At 37.7% G+C, this 24,323-nt stretch overlaps 1 protein-coding gene across 2 annotated transcripts in view; it reads left to right on the plus strand.

Moving 5' to 3' along the window:
• Nucleotides 1-24,323, plus strand: part of MCCC2 (methylcrotonyl-CoA carboxylase subunit 2) — a 34,519-nt gene that overhangs the window by 4,357 nt on the left and 5,839 nt on the right. The window contains exons 3-16 of one of the 2 annotated variants that reach the window (XM_031604781.2): nt 2,563-2,647; nt 2,893-2,994; nt 3,565-3,692; nt 7,407-7,519; nt 10,585-10,698; nt 16,387-16,451; nt 17,364-17,463; nt 18,978-19,073; nt 19,860-19,932; nt 20,112-20,188; nt 21,553-21,619; nt 21,889-22,045; nt 22,802-22,916; nt 24,237-24,322. In XM_031604781.2, coding sequence (XP_031460641.2) covers nt 2,563-2,647; nt 2,893-2,994; nt 3,565-3,692; nt 7,407-7,519; nt 10,585-10,698; nt 16,387-16,451; nt 17,364-17,463; nt 18,978-19,073; nt 19,860-19,932; nt 20,112-20,188; nt 21,553-21,619; nt 21,889-22,045; nt 22,802-22,916; nt 24,237-24,322 — 1,378 coding nt within the window. Of the gene's footprint in view, nt 1-2,562; nt 2,648-2,892; nt 2,995-3,564; nt 3,693-7,406; nt 7,520-10,584; nt 10,699-16,386; nt 16,452-17,363; nt 17,464-18,977; nt 19,074-19,859; nt 19,933-20,111; nt 20,189-21,552; nt 21,620-21,888; nt 22,046-22,801; nt 22,917-23,708; nt 23,902-24,236; nt 24,323 lie in introns of those variants that run through there. The other variant, XM_090131628.1, reaches the window with a different exon arrangement.

Consider the following 24,323-nt stretch of genomic DNA (forward strand, 5'->3'; position numbering starts at 1 on the left):
TTTCATTGTGGTTGTATACCGTATGCTGTTTCTTACATAATGTGATCTCTTGCAGTTTTAGAGGAGCACATTTAAGATTGTGAGCTTTCTGTTTTTTCTTACTTGCTGTGTATGAAAACTCTAGGATTTCATCAAGATATGTTGAATCCCGTAGATTCCCTGTCTTGTATGAGTGTAGTTCTTCGTGTGGCTTATGAGTTAATGATCATGACCTTTTTCACTGATACACCTTTCCTGTTCTTGCTTATCATATGATAGAAGACTAAAGCCTCAGGGTTGCTCTGCCAGGATGTTAAAATATGTACCCTGTGAATGATTGCTTGACCTGTCTTACAGGTGTATGAGGAGAATTGAGGGTAGCTGCAAACGCTTTTTCCTTCTAAGAGCTGTCTTTGGGAGAAGGAGCTCCTGACAGAGGTCTTTTTAATATATATTTCATTCCTTGTTGCTCTGTTGAGTAGGACTTTTGTAAACCCATACAATCTATCTTGTAATCCCAAGTAACAGGAAGAGGATCCCTGCCCCAAAGAATTTATAGGCTGTAATAAGTAACGACAAGTAGATTTCTGTTGTCAAGAGGAGAAGCAACTGAGGTACTCCTTGTCTCTGTGAAGAGCAGCAGTCACAGCCTGTCTGCAGTCACAATGAAATCTAGTAGACATCGCTGTAGAGGAGCTGTTGAGGAGGAGCTGTCAAGTTAAATTACAACTCCTCCCTAGTTTGTATCATCGTTAGGGAGGCTGCTCTAGGATGGCAGTTACTGTAGTGTTGATTGAACTTCTCAGTTCTGGAAGGGAAGCTAATAGAAGGGCTCTAAGGCCTGCAGGGCAAGCATTTATGATTAGTGTGAGGAGAGCGAGGATGGGCAGAGATGACAAAAATCGTAGGATGGAAAATAGCTCTTGCAGCAGCACTGCAAGTGTAAATGGGAAAGGTAAGATGGTATCTGCTAAGGTCAGGTAAAACGTTGTGGTAGTCGTGATGTGGGATGTTGAGAATTTGAGTGGGAATATTAGCTTTTTGGGTAGATATCAAATGTTTAAGAAACTTGTGCAGAAAGAGACTTGTGTGTAAAGCATGTGCAAGATTTAGATTTAGACTGGAAATGCAGACCTGATGAGCATACTGAATCAGAAATAAGCTGTGGACTTTCTGGCCTGCCTACTACATGGGAAATTATGTCTTAGTTTCAGCTGGGATGGAAATTGTTTTGGTTAGAGTATCTGATGTGATGTTATGTTTTAGTTTTAAGAGAAAAACAATGTTGATAACACAATGATGTCTATAGCTATTGCTGAGCAGTGCTGTATAGAGCAAAGGCTGTTCATAGCCAAGGGCCCAAGGAGCTGGGAGGGAACAGAAGTGGCTCAGCTGACTTTAACTAGACAGAGGGATATTCCATGCCATGTGACATCGTGCAGAAGGAATTTTGAAGGGGATGGGAGTTGATTTTTTTTTTTTTCCCCTCTTCCACTGCTTGGGAGGTAAGCTGGGCATCAGTCGGAAGGTGGCAAGCAATTGCTTGAGCACTACTTGTTACATACATTGATAAATAAATATAGTCATAGCTATTATCCTTTTCCTTTTTTTCTATCTTAGTAAACAGTTTTATCTTAACCCACAAGTTCTACTTTTCTTTTCCCCAATTCTCTCCCTGTCCCACTGGGATCTGGGGAGTGAGCAAACTTACTCTTCTTACCCAAGAAGCTAAGCTTCTTGGTGCTTAGCTGTCTGCCAGGTTAAGCCACAACATCATAGTGGTTAAGGAAGGAGGTAACAGGGAAGGTCTGACTGGTAGGCTTAACAGCTCTGTTGCAGCAATGCTAGCTGACAAATATAGAAGTCTCAGGAGAAATGTTAGCAAAAAAGCAAATTCTTTACTTCGGGGGGAGAGAATTTTAGATTGACAAGGTGGATAAGTGATCTGTCTACTTAAATACAGTGTTTGGATAAGCTGTTGCTATAAAGAGGCTGAGATGTATCAACTGATGTGAAACTGAGATGTCTCAAGCATTGAATGATTCAAAGCTCCGGAGAGCAAAAGATATGATCTAGGTTGGCCTCAAGTAAAAGGTTGAAATGAAGTAAAGATAAGTAAACTTTGATATTAAATGTCATCTTTCTGAAATCTGTTGCTTACAGTTTTGAAGTAATCTAAGGAGATGAATCCTTATTGGATTGGGTCTTTGAAGATTGGTTTCAGCCTAGCTGTTTTGAACTCATTTGGAGAACCTTTCTGCTGTCCTTTCCTTTGTGAATTTGTGTTTTCATTTTGTTTGTGGCCAAACAGCAAGGGAAGGCTTCAGACAACTGTTTATTAGTGTCTTTGCCTCAAGACTAGCTGTAAAAAAGAGAAGGAAGAATAAGTTCTGAAAGGCAAGCATTTGTATTGATATCTTAAATCTGTTTGAAGTGAAAAATGTTATTTTATTAAATGCATTATTAAAGTCCATACATAAAAAACTGGAAACTCTTTAGTGCTTCCATTCTGAATTTTAATATAACTGGTGATTTATGTGTCTGTGTTCTCAGTAAGCCTAATGCATGATTCTTGTATCACAGGAGGTGGAGAAAAAGCTCGTAAGCTTCACACATCAAGAGGAAAGTTGTTACCAAGAGAGAGAATTGACAGACTTATTGATCCTGGGTAAGTACTTTCTCTTTTTAAAAACACATTGAATTCTCTTTCACAGGTAATATTCTAGGAGCCTTATTTTCTCATTAATTTCTGTCACCATTTGAAATTTTACAGATGTGTTCTTTGAAATACTCATCTGTTGGTTTTTTTAAATCACATCTTAGAAAATTGAATCTTATAAGTGAGATTCTCTGGCGACTAACTATTTGATTGAGTGATGTTTAAAATGTTGCTGTGGTATTTGTCATTATTAGGTCTCCGTTCTTGGAGTTCTCCCAGTTTGCAGGCTACCAGTTGTATGGTAATGAAGAGGTTCCAGCGGGAGGTATTATCACAGGCATTGGACGAATATCTGGGTGAGAGATACAGGTGATCTTGGTGTTAAGAAAAGGAAGAAAGTATTGTTTTCTTTAGTTTCCAGTATTAAGCTATTAGCTTTTTTAAGTATTTCATTTCAGACATCCAAAAAATCAGCAAAGTTAGCATCTTAATTCATTCAGTTTTGTCTAAAGGAATTGATTTTTTTTTCAGTTAGTGTTTTGCCTGTTGAAGTTAGACAGATGTAGACTTTCTGTTGTCTGGTGAAATAAAGAGATTAGTGAATCAGTAAAGCAATTTGTAAAAGATAGGACTGCATTCTAGGCTGAGAATTAGTTTTGCTCACTAGAAGTACCACTGAAACAATTGTTGAAAATAAATATGACATTAGACAGCATTTCTTTGGGGAATTAAGGAACTTGAAGCAGAGTGTTGTAGTGCTGAGACTGCTGTTACTGTGTGCATTGAAAGGGAATGCAGGTGAGGAGTGCTGCTCTCTTGACCATCCCAGAGGTTTCATGTGTCTGGTCACATTGCAGCTCTTAAGCAACAAATGTATTTATTTACTACAGATACATTTATCTCCCATAAACTTGTTTTATTTTTAGGGTGGAATGTTTGATTGTTGCCAATGATGCAACTGTCAAAGGTGGTACCTACTATCCCATCACTGTTAAAAAACACTTACGTGCTCAAGAAATTGCAATGCAAAACCATCTGCCTTGCATATATTTGGGTAAGTCACATTGCAGAAACAGCAAGTGATCCTTGTCAAGGGCATCTCATAACCTCTAGGTAAAACACTGCCTCTTTTAAAATGTATTACCAAGACTGATAAGTCTCCAGATTTGACTACCAGGTATGTATTTCAGTTAAATTTATCCAGATACATTTTCACAATGCCGTTTTACTTCTACAAATTAGCAGCAAGTCTTGCTGTGCTAGCTTCTCAACACAAATTTCTGCTCTCCTGTAGAGCTGGTTTCACAAAATACAGATGTAATCATGCCACTTCTATCACTTCATTTTTATTCATTTTCTTTCCTTCAGTCATTGACGGGCTATCAATCCCATAGTGTTCTATGAGTTCTGAGTGTTCCTAATATATTAGAGAATAGTACTTTCTTAGCCTGGTTTTATAGAAATACTGTTTGTAGGGATTTTGTACTGCGCTGACTGCCTTTCATTCTCAAATCCCAGTCTAGTAACTTTTGAATCCATTAACTAACTTCAGCCAAATTGTACTGTGAGAGATTTCATAGAGTCTGTAGGCCAGTTGATTTTGTGTTTGTAAGGCAGCATTAGAGTACAGAATATTTATCTTTGTATTGCCCCTATTAGAAAAACAAGATGGTTCAGTCCTCTGTTCTGCTTGGCATAGCAGCTCAAAGGCATTGATTGGTTTACCAGTGAGGACACTTCACTACAAAGTCAGCATAAAGATAGGTATGTCCTGGCCAGTAACAGCGTGTGAAGAATTAGGAGAAATGTGAACCTGAAAGTATTGGTGGAATGGAATTACTAGCAACTTCTGTGTGTCCAGACAGCTCTTACCTTTTAGTGAACATATCAGTGAACAAAACTGTGCCACGTTGCTGTTTTAAGGTCTAACAGAATAAGGGAATATGGCACATAGGTTTGCTTTTGAAAAATATTTTGGAAACAGATATCCAATTCAGCACGGCACGAGCGATCAAAAAGGTTCCTGGAATGCGTTGATGATAACTTCCTCTTCCAAATGGTACAGGAACCCACCAGAAAAGGTGCTACACTGGACCTTGTCCTCACCAATAAGAAGGGGCTGGTGAGTAATATGAAGCTCAAGGGCAGCCTTAGCTGCAGGGACCATGAAATCATGGAGTTCAAGATCCTCAGGATGTCAAAGAGGGTGAATAGCAAGCTTGCTACTCTGGATTTAGGAGAGCAGACTTTTCCCTTGTCAGGGAACTGCCTGGCAGGGTGACATGGGATAGTGCCCTGGAAGGAAGAGGGGTTCAAGAAAGCTGGTCAGCATTCAAGGACCATCTCCTCTAAGCCCAGAAGCAGTGCATCCTAAGAAAAAGAAAGGCAGGCAAGAATGCATGGAGGCCTCCATAAATCAAAAAGGACCTCCTGGACTTTACTTAGGTGCAAAAAGAAAGTCCAGATAGAGTAGAAGCAGATTGCCTGGGAGGACTACCAAGAAACTGAGAAGCCAGGGATCAGGTTGGGAAAGCTAAAAGCTGGTTAGAATTAAATCCGGCCAGGGCCATTAAGGGGAGCAAGAAGAAATTCTACAGGTATTTTGGTGATAAAAGAAGACCAGGGAGGATGTGGACCTTCTCAGGAAGGAAACTGGAGACTTGGTCACAAGGTAAGCTGAGGTACTCGTTAATTTCTTTGCCTCAGTTTTCACCAGCGAGGGGTCTAGCCATACCACCCAAGCTGTAGAAAGCAAAGTTAAGAACTTGGATAAGGAAGATCTGCCTGCTGTAAGTGAAGATGAGGTTTGAGACTATGTAAAGAACCTCAAGGTGCACAAGTCCATAGAACCTGATGAGATCCATCCAGGAGTTCTGAGGGAACTGGCAGATTAAGCTGTTGAGCCACTTTGCATCATATTTGAAAGGTCGTGGCAGTCTGGTGAAGTTTCCACTGATTGAAAAAGGGGAAACATAACTTCCGTTTTCAAGTAGAACAAAAAAAGAAGATCCAGGAACCACAGGAAGTCAGTCTCTCCTCTGTGCCTTGGAAGATCACGGAGCAGATCTTCCTGAAGGCCCAAATAAAGCACATGGAAAATACAGATGAGGGGATTGGTGGTAACCAGCACAGCTTTACCAAGAGCAAGTCCTGCCTGATAAACTTGGTGCCTTTTATGATGGAGTTACAGTGTCAGTGGATAAAGGAAGGCCAGGTGACGTCATCTCCCTGGACTTGTGCAGAGTGTTTGACACTGTTCCACACAACATCCTGGTCACCAAATTGGAGAAAAAGGGATTTGAGGAATGGACCACTCAGTGAATTAAGGAATTGGCTGGATGGCTGCACAAAGATTTGCAGTCAACAGCTCAGTGTCCAAGTGGAGGTCAGTCATGAGTGGCGTTCCTCAAGGGTCAGGTATCAGGATCAGTGCTATTTAACATCTTTGTAGGTGACATGGACAGTGGGATCGAGTGCACTGTCAGCAAGTTTACAGATAATGCCACCCTGAGAAGAGTCTGCCTGCCTGAGGGTAGGAAGGTCCTGCAGTAGCATCTGGATAGATTGGATAACTGGGCTGAGACCAATTGTATAAGCTTCACTAAGACCAGTTACCAGGTCCTGCTGATTGGCCACAGCAACTCCTTGCAGGAGGTTGGAACTAGATGCTTGTAAAGGTCCCTTCCAACCCAGTCCATTCTGTGATTCTGTAAAGTCAGTTTTTGTATTCCAACTTTGAGTTATATAGTCATTGTATACATTCTGCCTGTCAAGGAACTCACCAGATTTGAGGGACTTCAATTTTTGTACCTGTGTTTGTGTCAGTTCATTTCAATAGTGAGATCAAGAGGGAGTGCTCTGTATTCAGCCAGCACTTTAAACATGTAATGACACTGGGTGCCATTTGTCACTGAGAGTCAGTCGCTTGTTTGTGCATTTTCTACGCTGGCAGTAGTGACTAAGTTGGAGTTTGTGTCATTGCCAGAATTGATGTTGAATTTGGGAGAGTGCTTCTACGAGAGCAGGATAAATAAAGCTTTGCTTCACAGTAAAGCTGTATGTAGGATATTACTGGCTACACTTGTGCTGCATGAGAATGTGCATGTAGACTGTTGCTCAGGAAGAGAACTTGGTGGAAGCCAAAGTGGTTAGAGACGCTTGGCATTCGTGTGCATTTCTTTCTTGTCTTTTCTTCTTTGGAGTCTTTTGATGTGTTTTCATGTTTCTGGAGTGGAATGAAGTCAGCAACCTATAATTTGTAAAGCACATCATGAGGCAAGGACGTGTATAAATGAAGCTTCTGAAGACAGTAAAAGGTCTTCAGTGTGTCTGGATAATCAGTGTGTGAAACTACATGTGTTATGTATTTCAAGGGCACTTAGTGGTAGTTTTTTTCAGAACTTCTGACAGAATCACAACAGAAAAACATATTTTAAGATGCATGCTGAAAGTGTTCTTAGTTTAAATGTTTTGCACTAAGATGAATTTAGAAATTTAAGTAATTAAGTAAGGAATTTGGATTGCACCTCTTAGCACAATTGAGGGGTTTTTTTTGTTCAGGGGAGAGTGGATGTTAGTTGCTTAGTTGCATATGTGATGTTGCTAGCATTACATTTTCAAGAAGCGTATCATAACATACCTAGATTCATGGCAATACATGCAGCATTAGCATGTGGTGGCTATTTTAAATAACATGCAGATGTTTTACTACTAACTTCTGTATATAACAGTGTTCAAAGATGTGTTAATGTGTTTTCATCTACTGTAGTTGATTCTGGAGGAGCAAATTTACCTCGGCAAGCAGAAGTGTTTCCAGATCGAGATCATTTTGGTCGTATTTTCTATAATCAAGCAATCATGTCTTCTCAAGGAATTCCGCAGGTAATTTGCTTTGACTTGGGGTTGAAGTGTATTAATTAGTTCATATACTTGCTGCTTTTGTCTGATTTCAGGGTTTATACCAGTGCTTTATTTTAGACAGCGCAGAATTGTGCTGACCTGATGGCCTAGTCTGGGGATTAGAGGCACTGTAAACACATTAACTATCCACAAAAAGTCATCATTTTGAAAAGGCTGTCTTCTTTCTTGGCCTTAATGTTGATTGCATGACCTACCTGCTCCTATCTTGGAGTGGGAGAAAAGAGAACTTGACAGTATGGTAAGTAGGTTTGTGTAAGGAAGTAGTAGAAAATCTCTTGAAACAGTTGGTTATTCTGCATCATTGCTATAAGGGTGAGGACCCCTTTGATGACGGCTAGTAAATGAGATGTACCTTTTGCTAAGAGTGGTATGTGTATATTTATATAGCCATTTTATATATGGATCACTATATGATAAACTGCTCTGACAGTGAAATCATTTTCTAATGTATTAATGATGCATAGAATCATTGTGACTTTCAGTCACAGTTCCTGGATTTAGAAATGGTTTTGTGTCATGGATATTTCAGAAATGTGTCGAGGGCAATTTTTTTGATGCAGGTGACCAACTAGGAGAGGTGCTCTAATGGGTCTGTTACTCATGAAAAGTGTAGAGCTTTCTGAGGATGTAAGTGCTGATAGCAGCCTTGGCTGCAGGGAAAATGGGGCGCAGAGTGTAAGATCCAGATGTAAGTGAAGAAGGTAAGTAGACAGATGAAGACCCAGGACTTCAGCAGCTTTGGCTTGCCAAGTGAGCTGTCAGCTGGTACCTGTGGAAGGCCACTAGGAGGGCAGAGGAGTCTTTGAAGATAACCACTTCCAAACACTGGAACTTTCTATCCTGATGTACAGCAAAGTAAACCAGTTTCTTTCTGTGAAGTTACTGCCTAGTCAGTAAGCTCCTGGCCTCTTCACATGCTTACACAGCTCTGTCATTTATCCCTTTTGCAGGCTGAAGAACTCAAGTTTACTTAGCAGTTCCTGATATGAATGTTTCACATTTCTCATCATCTTTGTTTATTTTCTCTGTATCTGTTGTCAGATTCTGCTGTGTATTTTCTGAAATGAAGGGAACAAAGGACTTTATTGTTAAAGGAGACAGTCACATGGCTGTTGTACTGACAGATATATTTTTAAAGGTTTTCAATAAACTTTCTCTTTTGGTAGGGACTCCGGTCATTATCTAGTATCATAGTAGTGGTTTTTAGATCTTATGTTGAAGATGAATATGTAAACCCAATTAGTACAGCTGGAAATACTGAGGTTATGCAGGACCTTGCTTGAAAGTCTTGTCCCTTAAGTCATGCTGCTGTTTTTAGATATGCCTTGAAACAACATTCACACATTTATAAAGTCCTGAATGTGTCTTTGTAGTGCTTCGTTAGAGTAGCACTGTAGAGTGACAGTGACCTTAATCAAAGTTGTGTTCGAAGGGTTTGCCTTTTAATAATGCACTTACCGTTTGGTATGATGTGGATAAAAGTAATTTTCTTGAAATGACACTAATGAAAATTTTATTTTCTTAAAGTGTTTATAAAGGACTGGGGATGGAAAAGTTGTTCTTGAAGTTATTCCTTCATTTAAAATACATAATGAATGTTTCAGCATTGTTTCTTTCATTTGTTTCATTTCAGAAGAGCACTGTTATCCTTTGTAAATCTGTTATTGATTCTGTGCTAACAGATTGTGGTAGCTAGAATCATCTTCCCTGCCTAAGAGCATGCATCATTAGGAAGTACTATTAATTAGGAAATAGCACTGCTTGTGATTTCCACTGACATCAATTCTTCAAGCATAGGGGTTTGGAAACTGTTTTTCTCAGCTGTTACTCTAGCTGTTTCATCAACTCACTCATCAGCCTGTCTCAATTTTGACCATACAGTAATTGCTTTTTTTTTGCTTATTTTTTTCCCAGTTGCCTGTGCTGCTTTTAATTTCTCCCTCCACTTTTACCTGTGACTAATTTGTTATACTCCTACTGCAGCTTTAAATTGCTCTGATGTCTGTATAGCTGTGAATCAGAATGCAGTGATTAGCTTCACATTAGCTGCTTCTTATGCTCTCTCATACTCATGTGGCATGGATACAACAAGAAAGCTGAACTGATGATTTTTATTGCTTTTTTAGGTAATTTTCAGTGCATTAATTCTGAGAATTAAGTCAGAACATAGCATTGGTTAGAAAATTTGAGGCTGTGCTTTTTAACAGGTTGACTTTAATTTTGCAGTACATGGATAAACCAATACATGCATTAGAGAAAATAAGACCTGAATTAAATTTAAATGCACCTATGTTTTTCATCATGAGCAGAAAGTTTAGAGTAGCTTCTCTTTCAAGACTGTTTGCTGCTGCAGTGTTTATTATGTATGAGATCAAGTCAATGTGTTTTTTTTTAGTGTCACCAGAATAGTTCTAGTGGAAGGTGACTGGTTGATCTTAAAATTACACATAAGAGTGAAGCAGATGTTATTTATGCTAAAGCAAATAATGAGTTAAACAACACACCCTGAAGGAGCAGAGCTACTGTGGCATAGGTTTGTCAGCACTGATGCACTGAAGAGCGGAAGTCACGTACTAGTAGATGTGAGGAGTCTTTTCAAAGGCTGCTAACAATGTTGGAATTATACCGATAAGCAACTGCTTCCTTGAGTTAACTGTGAATACCAGGAGCAGTTTCCAAATTTCACCCTGTTACAGTTCAGTGGCCAAGACAAATTCCTTGGTAGAATGTAAGCCTCTTCAAATACTTCATATATGTAAGTTACAGTACTTTCTATATGAATTTTCACGTGGGAGGTCTAAAGATAGCGTGTCAAAGACTGTTGAAAACTAGAGATGCCCTGTTGTTTTTTGCTTTTGAATAAAAGCTGAAATATTGTGTTTGTTGTGTCAAGGAAAAGTAGTCTTACAGTATTGTCCAACAACATATGTTAAAATCAATAGTATCTATAATAGTAGTTATGTGCACACATTTTCTGGCTTAAGGGTTGAACAACTATTAATTCATGTTTTTTGTTTTCCTACTAGGTAGCAGTAGTGATGGGATCCTGTACAGCAGGAGGCGCGTATGTACCTGCAATGGCTGATGAAAGCATTATTGTTGGCAAACAGGGAACGATATTCTTGGGAGGGCCACCCCTGGTAAGCATAGGGAGGTTTTTGGTAACACAGCTCAGTACATTGCTGACTTCTAAATACAACTTAAACTGTTCAGCCCTGTTTTTGTGAGATGTTTCCAGATCTTCTGTAGGATATTTTGCATTTTTAAAATATATCTGAATGCTTACACTGGAAGTGAAAACTTTTATGTTAGTTACAGCAATATGTGTGTGTATAAATAAGACTTTGTTAAGGTGATTTTATAATACTCCTTTAGGTTGCTCTGTACACTGTAAATGGTAAAAAAATATCTTCCATATTCAATTGTGTAGGTTCTAAATTTGACTTGAAATAAAAAATGAAAACATGCATATTATATTGAACACTCTGGGTCAGAAAACTTCAGAAGGTGGACTAATGTGCAATATTTGATGTCAGTTTTGAGACAAAGGCTTGCACTAGTGATGGAGTTTGTCATCATTACTGACGGAGGAACTCCTGTGAATTAAAAGTTGCTTTTGCTATAGAACGCATAATGGAATTTGTGTCTGTGAAATACCACAGCATAAGGCATCTTGAAAATTATAGTAGCTTGGCTCTGGCAGAAATGGGAGCATTTTAGTAGTTTTTGTTTGTTTGTTTTAAAGGACTGTACTAATGTATGTTCTAGCACGGACTTACGTGTTTTATAATGATACAAATTATTTGTTTCTGACAAGTACTGCTTTAGTCAACATAACTTTACAAGGGAAAAAAGGAATTTTATGTAGTGTTACGATAGTGCTACAGCAAACAGATAAGACAGCATCCAGCACAGTATTTCTAGTCTAGATGTAACCTGACTGGATAAACTTGCTTATTTAAAATAGTCAAGAATATTGTCTCATTGAACAATTTGGTCCTAAGCAGCACATTAGCTCTGTTTTGTTTAGAGTGACTTAGAGTGACTTAGAAACTTTGTGGTATTTCTTTTGACAAAGCCAGGTGCAAATCACATGTCTCTCAAAAGTTCTTCCAACTTGAGCAGGCATAAATCACTTCATTACAGCCTATCTGCTGTCAGCTCCACTCAATTCTGTAGTAACTGAGTGGTGGGAGTCTGCTGGAATTCACTTCTTCCCACCACTTAAGATACTGGGAAAAAATGTAGCAGGTCCTGTAAACTATAGAAAAACAGCCACTTCCATGATCTTTTTTTTTTATCATTTCTTAAGACAAGATTGTGTTAATTTCCTTAATAACTTGAAGAACTTATGTTGTGAAGTCATGTAGTGTTTACTTTTATAGCATCGCTCTCGTAATAAAATAGGAGGCATTGCTTTTGGAGCAGCCCTTATACTCTCTTCACTCATAACATCAGAGGCAGATACTGGTGATATGTCAGTAGAGGTCAAACCTTCCTGCCAGTATTCTGTTCCATGTTGTTGCCATTGACAAATGGCAACAGAGTGGCAGTCTGACAGAATGGCATCTAAAATGGAAGTGTAGATAAAGCAAAAGTGTGGAATTGAATTCTTCCATGTGGAAAAGATGGCACCCATTGATATTCATCAACACTTGGCAAATGCTTATGGAGATCAAAGTGGATGTGAGCATGGTGGGGGTAAGGAAGGAAGGGGGGGGGCACCCACCTGTATGTGGTCATAAATCTTGTAAACTGATACCTGGTTTAGGAGTAATGATAGTTTTATCTGTCTTTTACTGCTTTCGTACACTGTGTGGGTGACGAATAATGGCTTCACTAGCTTGTGAAGAATTCTTTTCAAAAAGAGTACACTGTGCTAGCAGTGGTGACAGTGATGTAAAAGACAAGCCGTGTTCTGGGTGGCACAGCCATCATGCCACAGAATGAAGAGTGTCTTGATCAGCTCATCTGTACGAATCTAATGCTAGTGACGAAGCTAATGATAGTGACAATGTTGAAAAATAGAATTTTGTAGCTGAGAATTTGCTCAATCAGGTATTGTTCCTGTGCTCTATGTATCTGTTGTGGTTTCCATGGAAATAAATAGGCATTACTTTCAGAATGACTGTCAGGTTAGGCAGCTGAAATGCCAGCCTAAGTCAGGCCTCAAAGGGAAGACTTGGCAAGGCAAGTCAGTATCTGTAAGAATACTGTGTAGTCAGAAAGGAAGAAAACTTTTCACTACTTTTAGAGGAAGATTTCACAACTGTCCTGCCATTTAATTTGTTCTTTAGCAATCTGCAGATGCAACAATCTTTATCTTTGTGCGTATAGATCAAACTTCAATATCACCAGCTGTCAGCTTTCCTGTTGGGGAGAGGTTTTCATATTCTCACTGAAAATATTTTACTTGCCTTATTGTAAGCATCAAAATTACTTCAGAGTCCCATAGAAACATCTGCTTCATGTTATTGCAGATATTGTAGCCTTTACTGCGTATGCTCTGTTCCCCAAAATGTCATTCCTATATGAAAAAAATTGGATTTGACTTTCCTGCTCTCTTCCCTAAAAGAAAACATCCTAGGGAAACAAAAGAAGAATCTAGTTGTAATCAGTCTTGGAATGTGTATGCTTTTTAAAAAAAAAATTGAAAATTGCAAGTACAGTCCAAAGTCTGAAGTTTTCTCAGTGTTCTTTTTGGGAGTATTAGTAGTAAAGACTTCGTGAGCAGTAGGTATTGATAGTGAGTAGGAGCAATGTCACACAGCCATTCTGCACTCCCCCCAAGTTGCAGAATCAGTATCTTTGCTTTGTAGCTTAGGTGCTGCACTGACTAATAGGCATTGTCATCCCATCAAAAATTTGCTGCTTTCTTTGTTCCCTTCCCAGTGGTGAAGGGTAGTCTGGAGAAAAGGGAAAAGTGCAAAATTCCTGTATATTTTTGTGCTAGGGCCTCTGTATACAGCAGCATTATTTGTTTCCAAAAATGTGATTTTTTAATAAAGTTTGTGTGCATTTCTGCTGTTGATTTCAAATAGGTTTTTTTTTTGAAAATCTGAAAAGAAGTGGAGGCTGTATCTGCAGTGTTGGAATTAAATAGTACTAACTTTATAAAAGTTTATTAAAATTGCTGTTTGTAGAATTCTCGGTGAATGGAAAACCCATGTAGACCATGTTGTCTGAAGATACATTCTGACAAAGAACTTGGAAACTCCATTCCATCTGATCTCTGATATCCCATTCTAAAATTTTGTCAGAATTTTGCTCATTTTCTTTCTCTTAATATTTTTTTGTATTCCAGAGGAAGGAAGTCTTAGTTATATTGTAAATTTGTTTTATTTGTATTGGTAAAGTGTTTTGAAAGATTTGGATACGTGACCCATGGGGGGTGCAATCTGGCAGGAGGCACAAAGGGCAGGAAGGTTGAGTTCTGTAGGTACAGCAACACTGAAAGAAAGGCAAGATAAGGTGCAAGCCTGTTGCTGAATTGCATAATGAAACTTGTGACAAGGGACACAGAAGAGGCTGGGATACTCAATGCTGTCTTCACCTCAGTCTTCAGCTGGATCTGTGTTCAGGAATCCCCGGTCCCTGAGGTCAGAGGGAAAGACTGAAACAGAGGAGACTTCTTCATGTAGGATGAACAAGCTAGGAAACACGTGAATAACTCAGACATAGAAAGGTCTGTGGGGTCTGATGAGATGCTTCCATGTGTACTGAGCAGCCAGGTGCATGTTATTCCATGGTCATTTTTGGTCATGAAAGAGCAAGAGAAGAAATTCAGGTAACTACTTGCTAAATGGCCTCACCACAGTATTTCAGAAGGAGGAACAAAATTATTAGGCACAAGAAAGTGACTGGGAGTAGACACATTGGAGGGAAATTGAGCCTGATCAACCAGATAGTTTTCTTTACTGAGATAACTGGCTGAGTGGATAAGGAGAGAGCAGTGAATGTTGTTTGTCTTGACTTTCACGAGGCTTTTGATGCTGTCTCCTGGAATGACCTCAACAAACTAATGAAGTGCAGTCTGGATGAGGTGGAATGTTAAAAAAAAAAATGCTTAGAAGTTGAACAGAGGGACATGGATTAGTGGGAAATATTGGTGATAGGTGGATGATTGGGCTGGATGATTTTGGAGGTCTTCTCCAACCTTGGTGATTCTATGGATCCAGCAAGTCTGCAAATACTACAAAACTGGGAAGAGCAATGGATAGTGCAGATGGATGTACTGTTCAGTGGGACCCTGTCAAGCTGGAAAAAGGGCTGATAACAGCCTCTTGAAGTTCAATACCAGGGAAATGTTTTCTTGGAAGGAAAAATGCCGTGCACCAGAAAAGTCTGGGGATTAACCACTTGGGAAAGTATGTCAGAAAACACTGTGTGTTACAGTGGAGAACCAAGTTAAACTTGAGCCAGCATTGTTCCCTTGCTGCAAAGCAACTGGCAATATCTTGGACTGCTTTGGGCAAAGTGTTTTCAGCAAGTCAGGAGTGGTAGTTCTTCCTCTCTACTTAGCACTCATAAAACACACTTTGGGTACTGGCTCTAGCTCTGGGCTCCCTAGTGCAATTAAGTCACGGTCTTACTGAAGTGAATTCAGTGAAGGGACCAGTTCATGGCATGAGGGAGGGGTGAAAGCTAAGACTAGCTAGTCATACAAAAACTCAAGAAAGTCTCTCTGTGTGTGTGAGTACCTCGTGGGAGGAGGAAAGGATGGTGGAACCAGACATCTCTTTTGAGAAATGGCATGTGAAGAGGCTGTGGACACAAATACAAGAAATAAAGAAGGTTCATTTTAGATACAATAAAGCACTTTACTGTGAGGGTTGGGTGATCGTGCACCAGACCAAGTTACATGGAGAGATTTTAAAATCTTAATCCCTGGAGATACTGAAAACCATCTGTATGTGGTTATAAATCTTGTAAGCTGATACCTGGTTTAGAAGTAATGATAGTTTTATCTGTCTTTTACTGCCTTCATACACTGTGTGGGTGACGAATAATGGCTTCAGTAGTTTGTGAGGAATTAGTTTCAAAAGGAGTACAGCAGAGCTTGAGGGAAAGTTATTTCAGTGGAAATGCGTCAAGAGGGTTTTTTTGTGTTTTTTTTTTCCTTCTTCTTTTTTTTTTTTTTACCAGCAGTAAATGATACTGCTTTATTTTAAGGAGGAATGCATTTGCTATTAACTTATTTTGTCATATGTGTGGCTTGACTTAGTTCATGCATTCCAGTTATTTTTACAGAGATATCATAATTGATCCGAACAGTTTCATGCCATTATTGCATTCTTCTTAGAAAATGATTCTTATTAATTTACTGTGTTTATAATGGAAGATCTAAATCATAAAAGCTGATAGTAATTGATTTATGATTAGTGTTAAAATAAGTAACTAAAATGCACTGAATAAAGGTTTGATCAGAGAAAGCAAAGTAAACAGAGGCTTTTTTTTTTTTTAAACAATGCAAGAAAGCATCACATTTTAAAGTACTTCCTTGTTAGCTGCTAAAAAAAACATTTTGTGAAGTTATTGTGCATTAATGTGTAGATATGTCCACACTAAAAGTAGACAGAGCAGGAAAGAGCAGAGTAAATGGAGAGTCTTTCTTGGTAAAAACTATATGTAAGTCATGCAGGTACCAAATCAGTAAAATTAAGTAATTTTGACATAATTCTGTATTGTCATATTCAAAATGCTGTGAAGGACAGTAGCTGAAGAAATATTAATGAAGAAACATTTTGCAGAGTATGATTATATTGCTGTGACTAGGCCTGTGTAAATATGAATACGAGACAAGTGTTATTTCCCTTTTCTTGTTGTAGGTTAAAGCAGCAACAGGTGAAGAGGTATCAGCAGAGGATCTTGGTGGGGCAGATCTTCATTGCAGGTTTGGAGAAATGTTTTCACGGTGTTTACTTCTTCCATTCATTAGACTTGAGTACACTGTATATACATATATGTATATATATATATATATGTTTAATTATTATTGTTTAGATTTTAAAACTGTATTTAGATCTTAAAAGTTTATGATTTTCTGTTTGATTATCAGACAGTGATGAGTTAGAACAATAATTTTTGAGGAGGTTACTCTATTTTTTGCAGATAGTATCACAATTGAAAATTACTGGAAACGAAATCAAAATAGCGTCTCATTTCTTTGAAAGGAGGGTGGTCAGGCACTGGCAGAGGTGGCCAGAGATGCTTTGTGCCTGGAGGGGCTCAGGGCCAGGTTGAGTGGGGTGCTCCGCAGCCTGGTCTGGTGGGTGGCCGCCAGCCCATGGCAGAGGGCTTTAGACTCTCTTTCAACCCAAACCATTCGATAATTATCAAAACAAAGTCTTCTGTGCAATTTCTGGTTCTAAAATGGGAAGATAAGTTAAAAATAATAATAATAGGTATTAATTACAAGAAACGCTTAATTTTTACTTCAGTTTGTTGAAGTGACTGAATAATCACTTCAAGGGGCAGTTCATAGTGGGGTTTTTTTTTGTAAATACATGTTTTACTTTATGATCTAAAATTATTTTCAGTTAGAATAATGTTTGTCATTCTTTATATTGTCACTTGGATTTTTGGCTTGTTAGTGTTGATATTTTGTGTCTTGTCTGTGAATGTACTTTTAAAAGAAAAGTGAAAAAATAGAAGTTTTATTTGTAATGTAATTTTGTAAGATAACGTGGAAATGTTATGCAGTATATATATTTTAAATATACAGCCTTGAAAGTTTTAAAATACTCTTATTCTGATTCATGGACTTCTAAAAAGTCTTTATATTCTTATTTTTACTTAAATATAGACATTCTGGTGTAACAGATCATTATGCTTTGGATGACAGTCATGCACTTCATCTGGCAAGGAAAACTGTAAGAAGCTTAAATCTCCGAAAGAAAGTAGATGTAAGTATATAGTGGATTATTCTAAAAACACTGCATTTTTTAAAGTAGAAATGCTTTTTTTCACATAATGCATACAATACATTATTTGTTTCTGCCTTTAGATGCTTTGGAAATAGAATTTATGGTTCTTAATCTTCAATTTATTTTTGTGATACTTCCGTAATTACATTCCTATTGCATTATTCCAAACAAAATCACTGGGATTTCATGCAACACTGAAACACACACTGTAACTGCAACAGCACTTCGGAATTGTGGAATTCCAGTTTAGAATGAATTTAGTCTTGTCAGGTGCCTAATTTAATTTTAAAACCACATGGTCATTCCCATGGACTTTAAATTAGATACCTGCTAAAATATCTCTTAGAACACGTATTTTATGTGGTGATTAACAAAAGATACAGAACTGAGAGGATGGAGCTATGTCATGTCATTTTGGTGCCTTAGGCTTTGTAACGTATTGTATTGTATTTATTAAAAATAAATTTATTAAAATTTTATTAAAAATATTGTATTGATTTAAAATGTTGTTTTAGAAGACATGGCAAATGTCATATAGTGGAGATACTGTCTTAACCTACCTGGAGGGAAAGAAGAGGGGGGAACAGCTGTTTATGAGTGCGGATAGAGATAGGACAAGGGGGAGTGGTTTTAAACTGAGACAACGGAGGTTTAGGTTAGATATAAGGAGGAAGTTTTGCATTCAGAGGGTGGTGAGGCAAGGGAAAATTTTGCCCAGAGAGGTCATGGATGCCCTATCCCTGCAGGCATTCAAGGCCAGGCTGAATGTGGCTCTGGGCAGGCTGTTCTGGTGGTTAGCAACCCTGCACATAGCAGGGAGTTGAAACTAGATGATCATGTGGTCCTTTTTAACCCAGGCCATTTTATGATTCTGTGATGATTGTATGAAATGTAAGAGAGTGAGTTGAAGATAAAATTTCAGCAGTTGAAGGAGTACACAGTGTTATATTTAGTGAAGTTATTGTTTGTGGTTTTTTTTCAGAATACTAGCTAATAGGGCATAGTATATAAGGCATCTCAAAATCATAGAATCCTTAGAGTTGGAAGGGACCTTTAAAGATCATCTAATCCAACTCCCCTGCAATGAACAGGGACATCACAGCTATATCAGGTTGCCCAGGGCTTGATCTAGCATTGACTTAAAAGTCTCCAGGGACAGAGGCATCAACTGCATCACTGGGCAATCTATTCCTTCCCCTTTGCTTATTGTTTTTGATGTCATGGAAGAAGCTGTAGTATGAAGCACATGCAGAGGTCAGCAGCAGAAACAATGGTCCTCACCTTTGTTTCAGTAAGTGAGAAATCATTCTTCTGTTTAGGAAACTTGATTTTTTTGCATGATGATGACAAGCCAGAGACATTCTGATGTGGTTGGTCAAGATTGGATTCAAATCAACTGTCAAACTAACTAGTGTTTTTTGTTTTGTTTTTAAATTGTAATGTGGACAAATAATGCCTTTAATTGTGTAAAATTTTTTGTTCCATTGCTATAGGTGTCTATAGAACCATCAGAAGAACCTTTATTTCCTGCTGATGAAATATATGGAATAGTTGGTGACCAGCTAAAAAGAAACTTTGATGTCAAAGAAGTAAGAATATAAATGGAATGTCTGCATGCACTCAGTTTTCTTGGAAATAGAAGGAATATAACATTGTAGTTTGTTTGCAGAAATCTGAGATGGAGCATATGATGTATGTTTAAATATTACATAATTCTAACCTTTTTCTGGGTGTTCTTGACTGACACATCCATTGCAGTGACAATAACGTGTTGAAAATACAATGCATTCTAGTCCTAATTTTAAGAAGGATGAGCAAAGAATAGAGATCAATAGTACCCTGAAAAGGCTGCCAGGAGGCAGTGAACTCGCCTAACTTTCTATAGACTTGCTAAGTGGTATGATAGCTTTCTTTTTCTACTAGCCTGGAGAAGAATAAAGATCTAATACTTAAAGTATAAGCACCCCAAACAATTAATTGCTCTCCCAGATACATATGGAAACTATTGTATTCTAATGCAGATCTGGTGTAATTATTTTCTGCGATACCTTCAGAGATTGCAGCCTCTGTACCAGTTTCCATTGAAATTGAAGAAATGAGAAAAAGTTTTGCTTACATAATTTTACTGTTTAATCACACTATTCTTAATCTTGATATTCCTTTTTCTTATGAACATGTAAATAAATTGTACTTCAAAGAGTAAATGCACTTAGGCTGCCTTCCACACTCTTACATGGTGGGCTGCTTGATGACCTTTTAATGGAAAGCATTGATTATAAGCTGGCTTAGTATGTTCTTTCTTTCTAAAAACAAAAGTAGAATTGTGAAGGATTAGGGATTTCATTGTGTTTTTCTGTTTTTTTTTTTTTCTTAAGGTTATTGCTAGAATTGTAGATGGGAGTAAATTTGATGAATTCAAAGCCTTGTACGGAGATACTTTAATCACAGGTATTAAAAATATAATTACTCTGTGTATTCATTGATTTTCATACTTGGATTTGTTTTGTTTGGATCACTCAATGGAAGTTTTTTTTTTTCCCACAAAAAAATAGTTATTTCCATTGTGAAGAGAAAGTGTGTTTATGAGTTACTGTAAAATAAGTGGAATATTTACCTTTCTTCTCCAGGATTTGCAAGAATATTTGGTTATCCAGTAGGAATTATTGGAAACAATGGAGTTCTCTTCTCAGAGTCAGCAAAAAAGGTAAATAAAGAGCTTTTTAGCCATTGAGTAGAAAGATTTCTGGTGCAGAATTTGTTTGTGAGGAACTTTTTTAAATAATGAAAACTAACAAGCCGCAGATTTCTCAAGTAAACAAGAAATACCTTACTACAGTAAAAATAATTGACCTTATTTTCTAGAATTTTAGAATAGTCTAGTCTTCAAATACATATTTCCCCAATTTAGAAATAAAAATGTGATGTGAGACCATGTCAGAGACCTTGCATAAGTCCAGATAGAGAACACTAGCTGTCCTACCTTTGTCCACCAGTGTTATCCTTCCATCACAGAGGGCCATCCAGTGGGTTAGGCATGACCTTTTTGAAGGTGTGCTAACTCTCTCATATCACCTCCTCGTCTCTCATGTTCTAGGAACTTCACCTCACAGCCATGACTGTTCAGATTGAGCTTTATGTGCTGGAAATATTTTGAGCACTGCACTAAGTGACATTGTTTTCAGCTGTGTTTGTTTCAACACAGTTATCTCCAAGTTGAAAATAACTTCCACTGTTTCTGATACTCCCAGTATTTCTATAATGATTTTGAGGAGCCACATTTTTCCTACCAGTGGAAAAAATGAATCTTCCTTGGTTTGGGACTTTTGCTGACATATCAGTAGTCTAAAGAGAAGATGGCCACATTTTACTTGTTTCACTTTGTCCCCAGCATTGCTGCTGTAAACTTATTTTTTAAGTATGGCAAAAATATGATGACATATCTTCTTCCCTTGATCATCACTATATTTTTGGGGTGTTTCTCTGAAAAAGCTAGCTAAAGATTATACTTCATAGTTTTCCTTTTTGTATGTGTATGTGTATTCTTTTTCTTTTAAATTCTGCTGATTGAAGAAATTACAAGTTTCTCCCAGTCACTTCACTGCTACTTTTTTTTCTTCCCTTTTTTCCCTCAATTCTGTAGAATAATTTTCTTTCATTCTGGAATAGTATTTTCTGACAGGCTGCCCATTTTCCACGTACAGTGTTACATAACTCAGTGCCATACTGTAAAGCTGTCTTCAACTTAACTGCATATTGGCCAAGTAAAACAGTTGATCTTTTCAGTACTATTGGTAATGCTTTTTAAGAATATTATTTTTCCTTTACTTTTGGACTGGTATACTTCTAGCTTTTTCTTTTGCTAGAGTTTGAATGTGTGTTTTGTAGTTGACTTTGGATGTAATGGAAGTGGGCCAGCGCAGCATGATACAGATGCTGCCAGGGACTTCTGTGGATAAAATCCATGGAAGTTATTCTGCCACAGACTTCAAAGTGCTGGTAGTTACAACTTCACTGATTTGACATTTAAAGGCTTACTGCCTCATTTTTTTTTGTTTCTTTCCCCCACAGGGTACACATTTCATCCAGTTGTGTTGCCAGAGAAATATTCCCATTGTGTTTTTGCAGAACATTACAGGTAAGCTCAGCATAATGAAATTTCAGAACACTGTAGTCTATGCTGTTAACTGTTGAGGCTCTAACTTCCAGTCGTCATCTTTTATGCTTATCTGCATGTATAGTCTCTTCTAGAGTCAGCCCGAGTGCAGCTTATGGTGGTCTTGCCATGTTGATGATTTGTTTTGGTTGTTTTTTTGAAGAGCTTTATTGTGCATATTGCAAAGTACAGTGTAGTATGACAGTACAAAGTTCATACTGAGTCTTTTTTTTCATCATGTAACTCATTAGGTTTCATGGTTGGTAGAGAATATGAAGCAGGAGGGATAGCAAAAGATGGTGCAAAGATGGTAACTGCTGTTGCTTGTGCCAGTGTACCTAAAATAACAGTCATTATTGGTGGCTCTTACGGTGCTGGAAACTATGGGATGTGTGGAAGAGCATACAGGTAAGCATTACTTCAAATTACAGCAGGAATAAGTTAAAATACTGTGATAAAGTGCTATTCTGAAAAGCTGCTGTAATTTTTTTAGAAGTTGTACTGGAAAACAAAGCCATTCTCAGTGAATGTGGTCATAAGTAAATAACAACTATACAAAACTGTCAAGGTAGATAGACTCACGATTTACATAAATTTAGGTAGCAGATGATTTTCCATCATATGAGCATGCTGATGTGCTTTTCTGCCATTATAGTTTGGGGAGGGAGGAAGTTGACAGTCCTAAACAATTTCTAGTTAGTGTGGGCTGGTCCTTTATTGCGCATACATGTGAAGAGAACTAGCTTGAATTAAAAAAAAAATATATTATATCTTCACTTTAACAAGTCTGATTTTTATGATCAGTACTTGCAAAACCTGCAGTACAATTTTTTTTTTCTTGCTTACTCAACATGACTCATTAAAGATTTTCATAATTACTTTTCAAGGTCCCTGATACTACTGAAGTTGTTAGTGATACTTACCCAAGAAAAATTCCTAGGGGATTCTAAGAAGAGAAAGAAATGTATAAGGTGCTTGAATGTAGGAATGAGCTGAATTTCTGCATTTTGAAACATAATGCAACAAGCAGTTAGTATGTTAAATTGGATTCCCTAAAAAACAATAAATTGTTAGACTGTTGTGCACAAAACACATCTGAGTGATAATTCTTTACTGTGTAATTACGGAGTGTCTTATTTTAATACTCAACACATATCTTTTCAGTCCAAGATTTCTTTATATGTGGCCAAATGCTCGCATATCAGTGATGGGAGGGGAACAGGCTGCAACTGTTCTAGCTACGATAGCTAAGGACCAAAAAGCAAGAGAGGGAAAGCAGGTAAGTCTTTCATTTGTGGTACTGTCATTATCATTTACTGCTTCACTGGAGGTGCTCACATTACATACCTAGGAAGTGTGTTACGGAGACACCAGGTGAGCTGTGGTTCTCCTAATGCCACCTGGTACATTGACAACAATGAAACATTTGTGAAATGTTGTTATTTACGTCTTCTAAGTGTGGAGGTCGTTCATGACATTTCTTGCCTTTGATGAAAAAGATAAGCTTTTCTTATATCATCATCTTATAGGATTTTTTTGCATGCAATTATTTATCTGCCCAAGATTAGCAGCAGGGGACTCCCACTCCCCTACACCCACTTGGGAGTATGAGGAACAAGTGAGAATAAAGCATCTTTCCATTTACTTCTGAAGTAGGCAGTTCTGTAGAAATCTGATCTTCACATCATTCAGTGACTGAGAATAATGAGACTTAAAATAGCAGAAGCACGGGGAGGTTTGAAAAAGACTTTGACTTACTTAATAATTATAGCTAATAATTATTGGTATTTAGTTCAATAATATTTTCTAGTTTCTCCATATAATCCTCTCTGCTGTGATTTTTAAATTACCTGGCTTGTTTACATTGTTATAAGTGTATAGTAGTGTACATTAGTTGATTCCATAAAAAGTGATTTTACTGCAGTGTCATAGAATTGCTTTTCTTACCAAGAGCAGTTACTGAGAATAGTGAAACTTATTTCATCTCTGGAGTTGTTAATTCTACTCTTCAATTTTGTCTTTCTGTGGATGAAACATACTCATCCTTCTTTGTCTTTCTCAACTTTTCAAGTTGCTAAGCTTGATCAGATGACATACAGGAGGTCTGCGAAGATTGTCATTATGGGAGAGTTGGAAGTATTGTGAATTACAGTGGTCACCACTCTGGATTATAGAGAAACATAGTACTAGAACAGCACAAGTTTGTTTTATTAAAAGTCTTGCCAAAGGCAAGTCAGAACAAGTTGTATTCAATAAAATAGCTTCAATAATTTTTCTGATATTAATCCCCAATTACTTTTACATTCATTTAAGTCTCTTAATCTGACTTTATCAGCTAGTAAATGTGACAAATAAATGTGGTAAAATGTCCTTCTTTCTGCCTATCTATTTACTTTCTTCTTCCCATTCATCCCATTTTCAAAAAGTAATTCCACAACCAAGTCTGCTAAATCTGTAAGCAAAATGGTGGAAAAATTTTGGAACAGTTATTTCAGCAATTTCTTCGTTTGATGCTGCATATAAAGCTCTGCTGCCATTGTGGAAGAAAATATTAAAGAATGTTTTTTCTGTGCTTGTTGATTTGCCTGTTTTGTTACAGTTGTCTAAGGCAGATGAAGAAGCCTTGAAGGAGCCGATCATTAGGAGGTTTGAAGAGGAAGGAAATCCTTATTATTCCAGTGCACGG

The sequence above is a fragment of the Phasianus colchicus genome, chromosome Z (assembly GCF_987193195.1).
Source record: "Phasianus colchicus chromosome Z, bPhaCol1.hap1.1, whole genome shotgun sequence".
Classification (NCBI taxonomy): Eukaryota; Metazoa; Chordata; class Aves; order Galliformes; family Phasianidae; genus Phasianus; species Phasianus colchicus.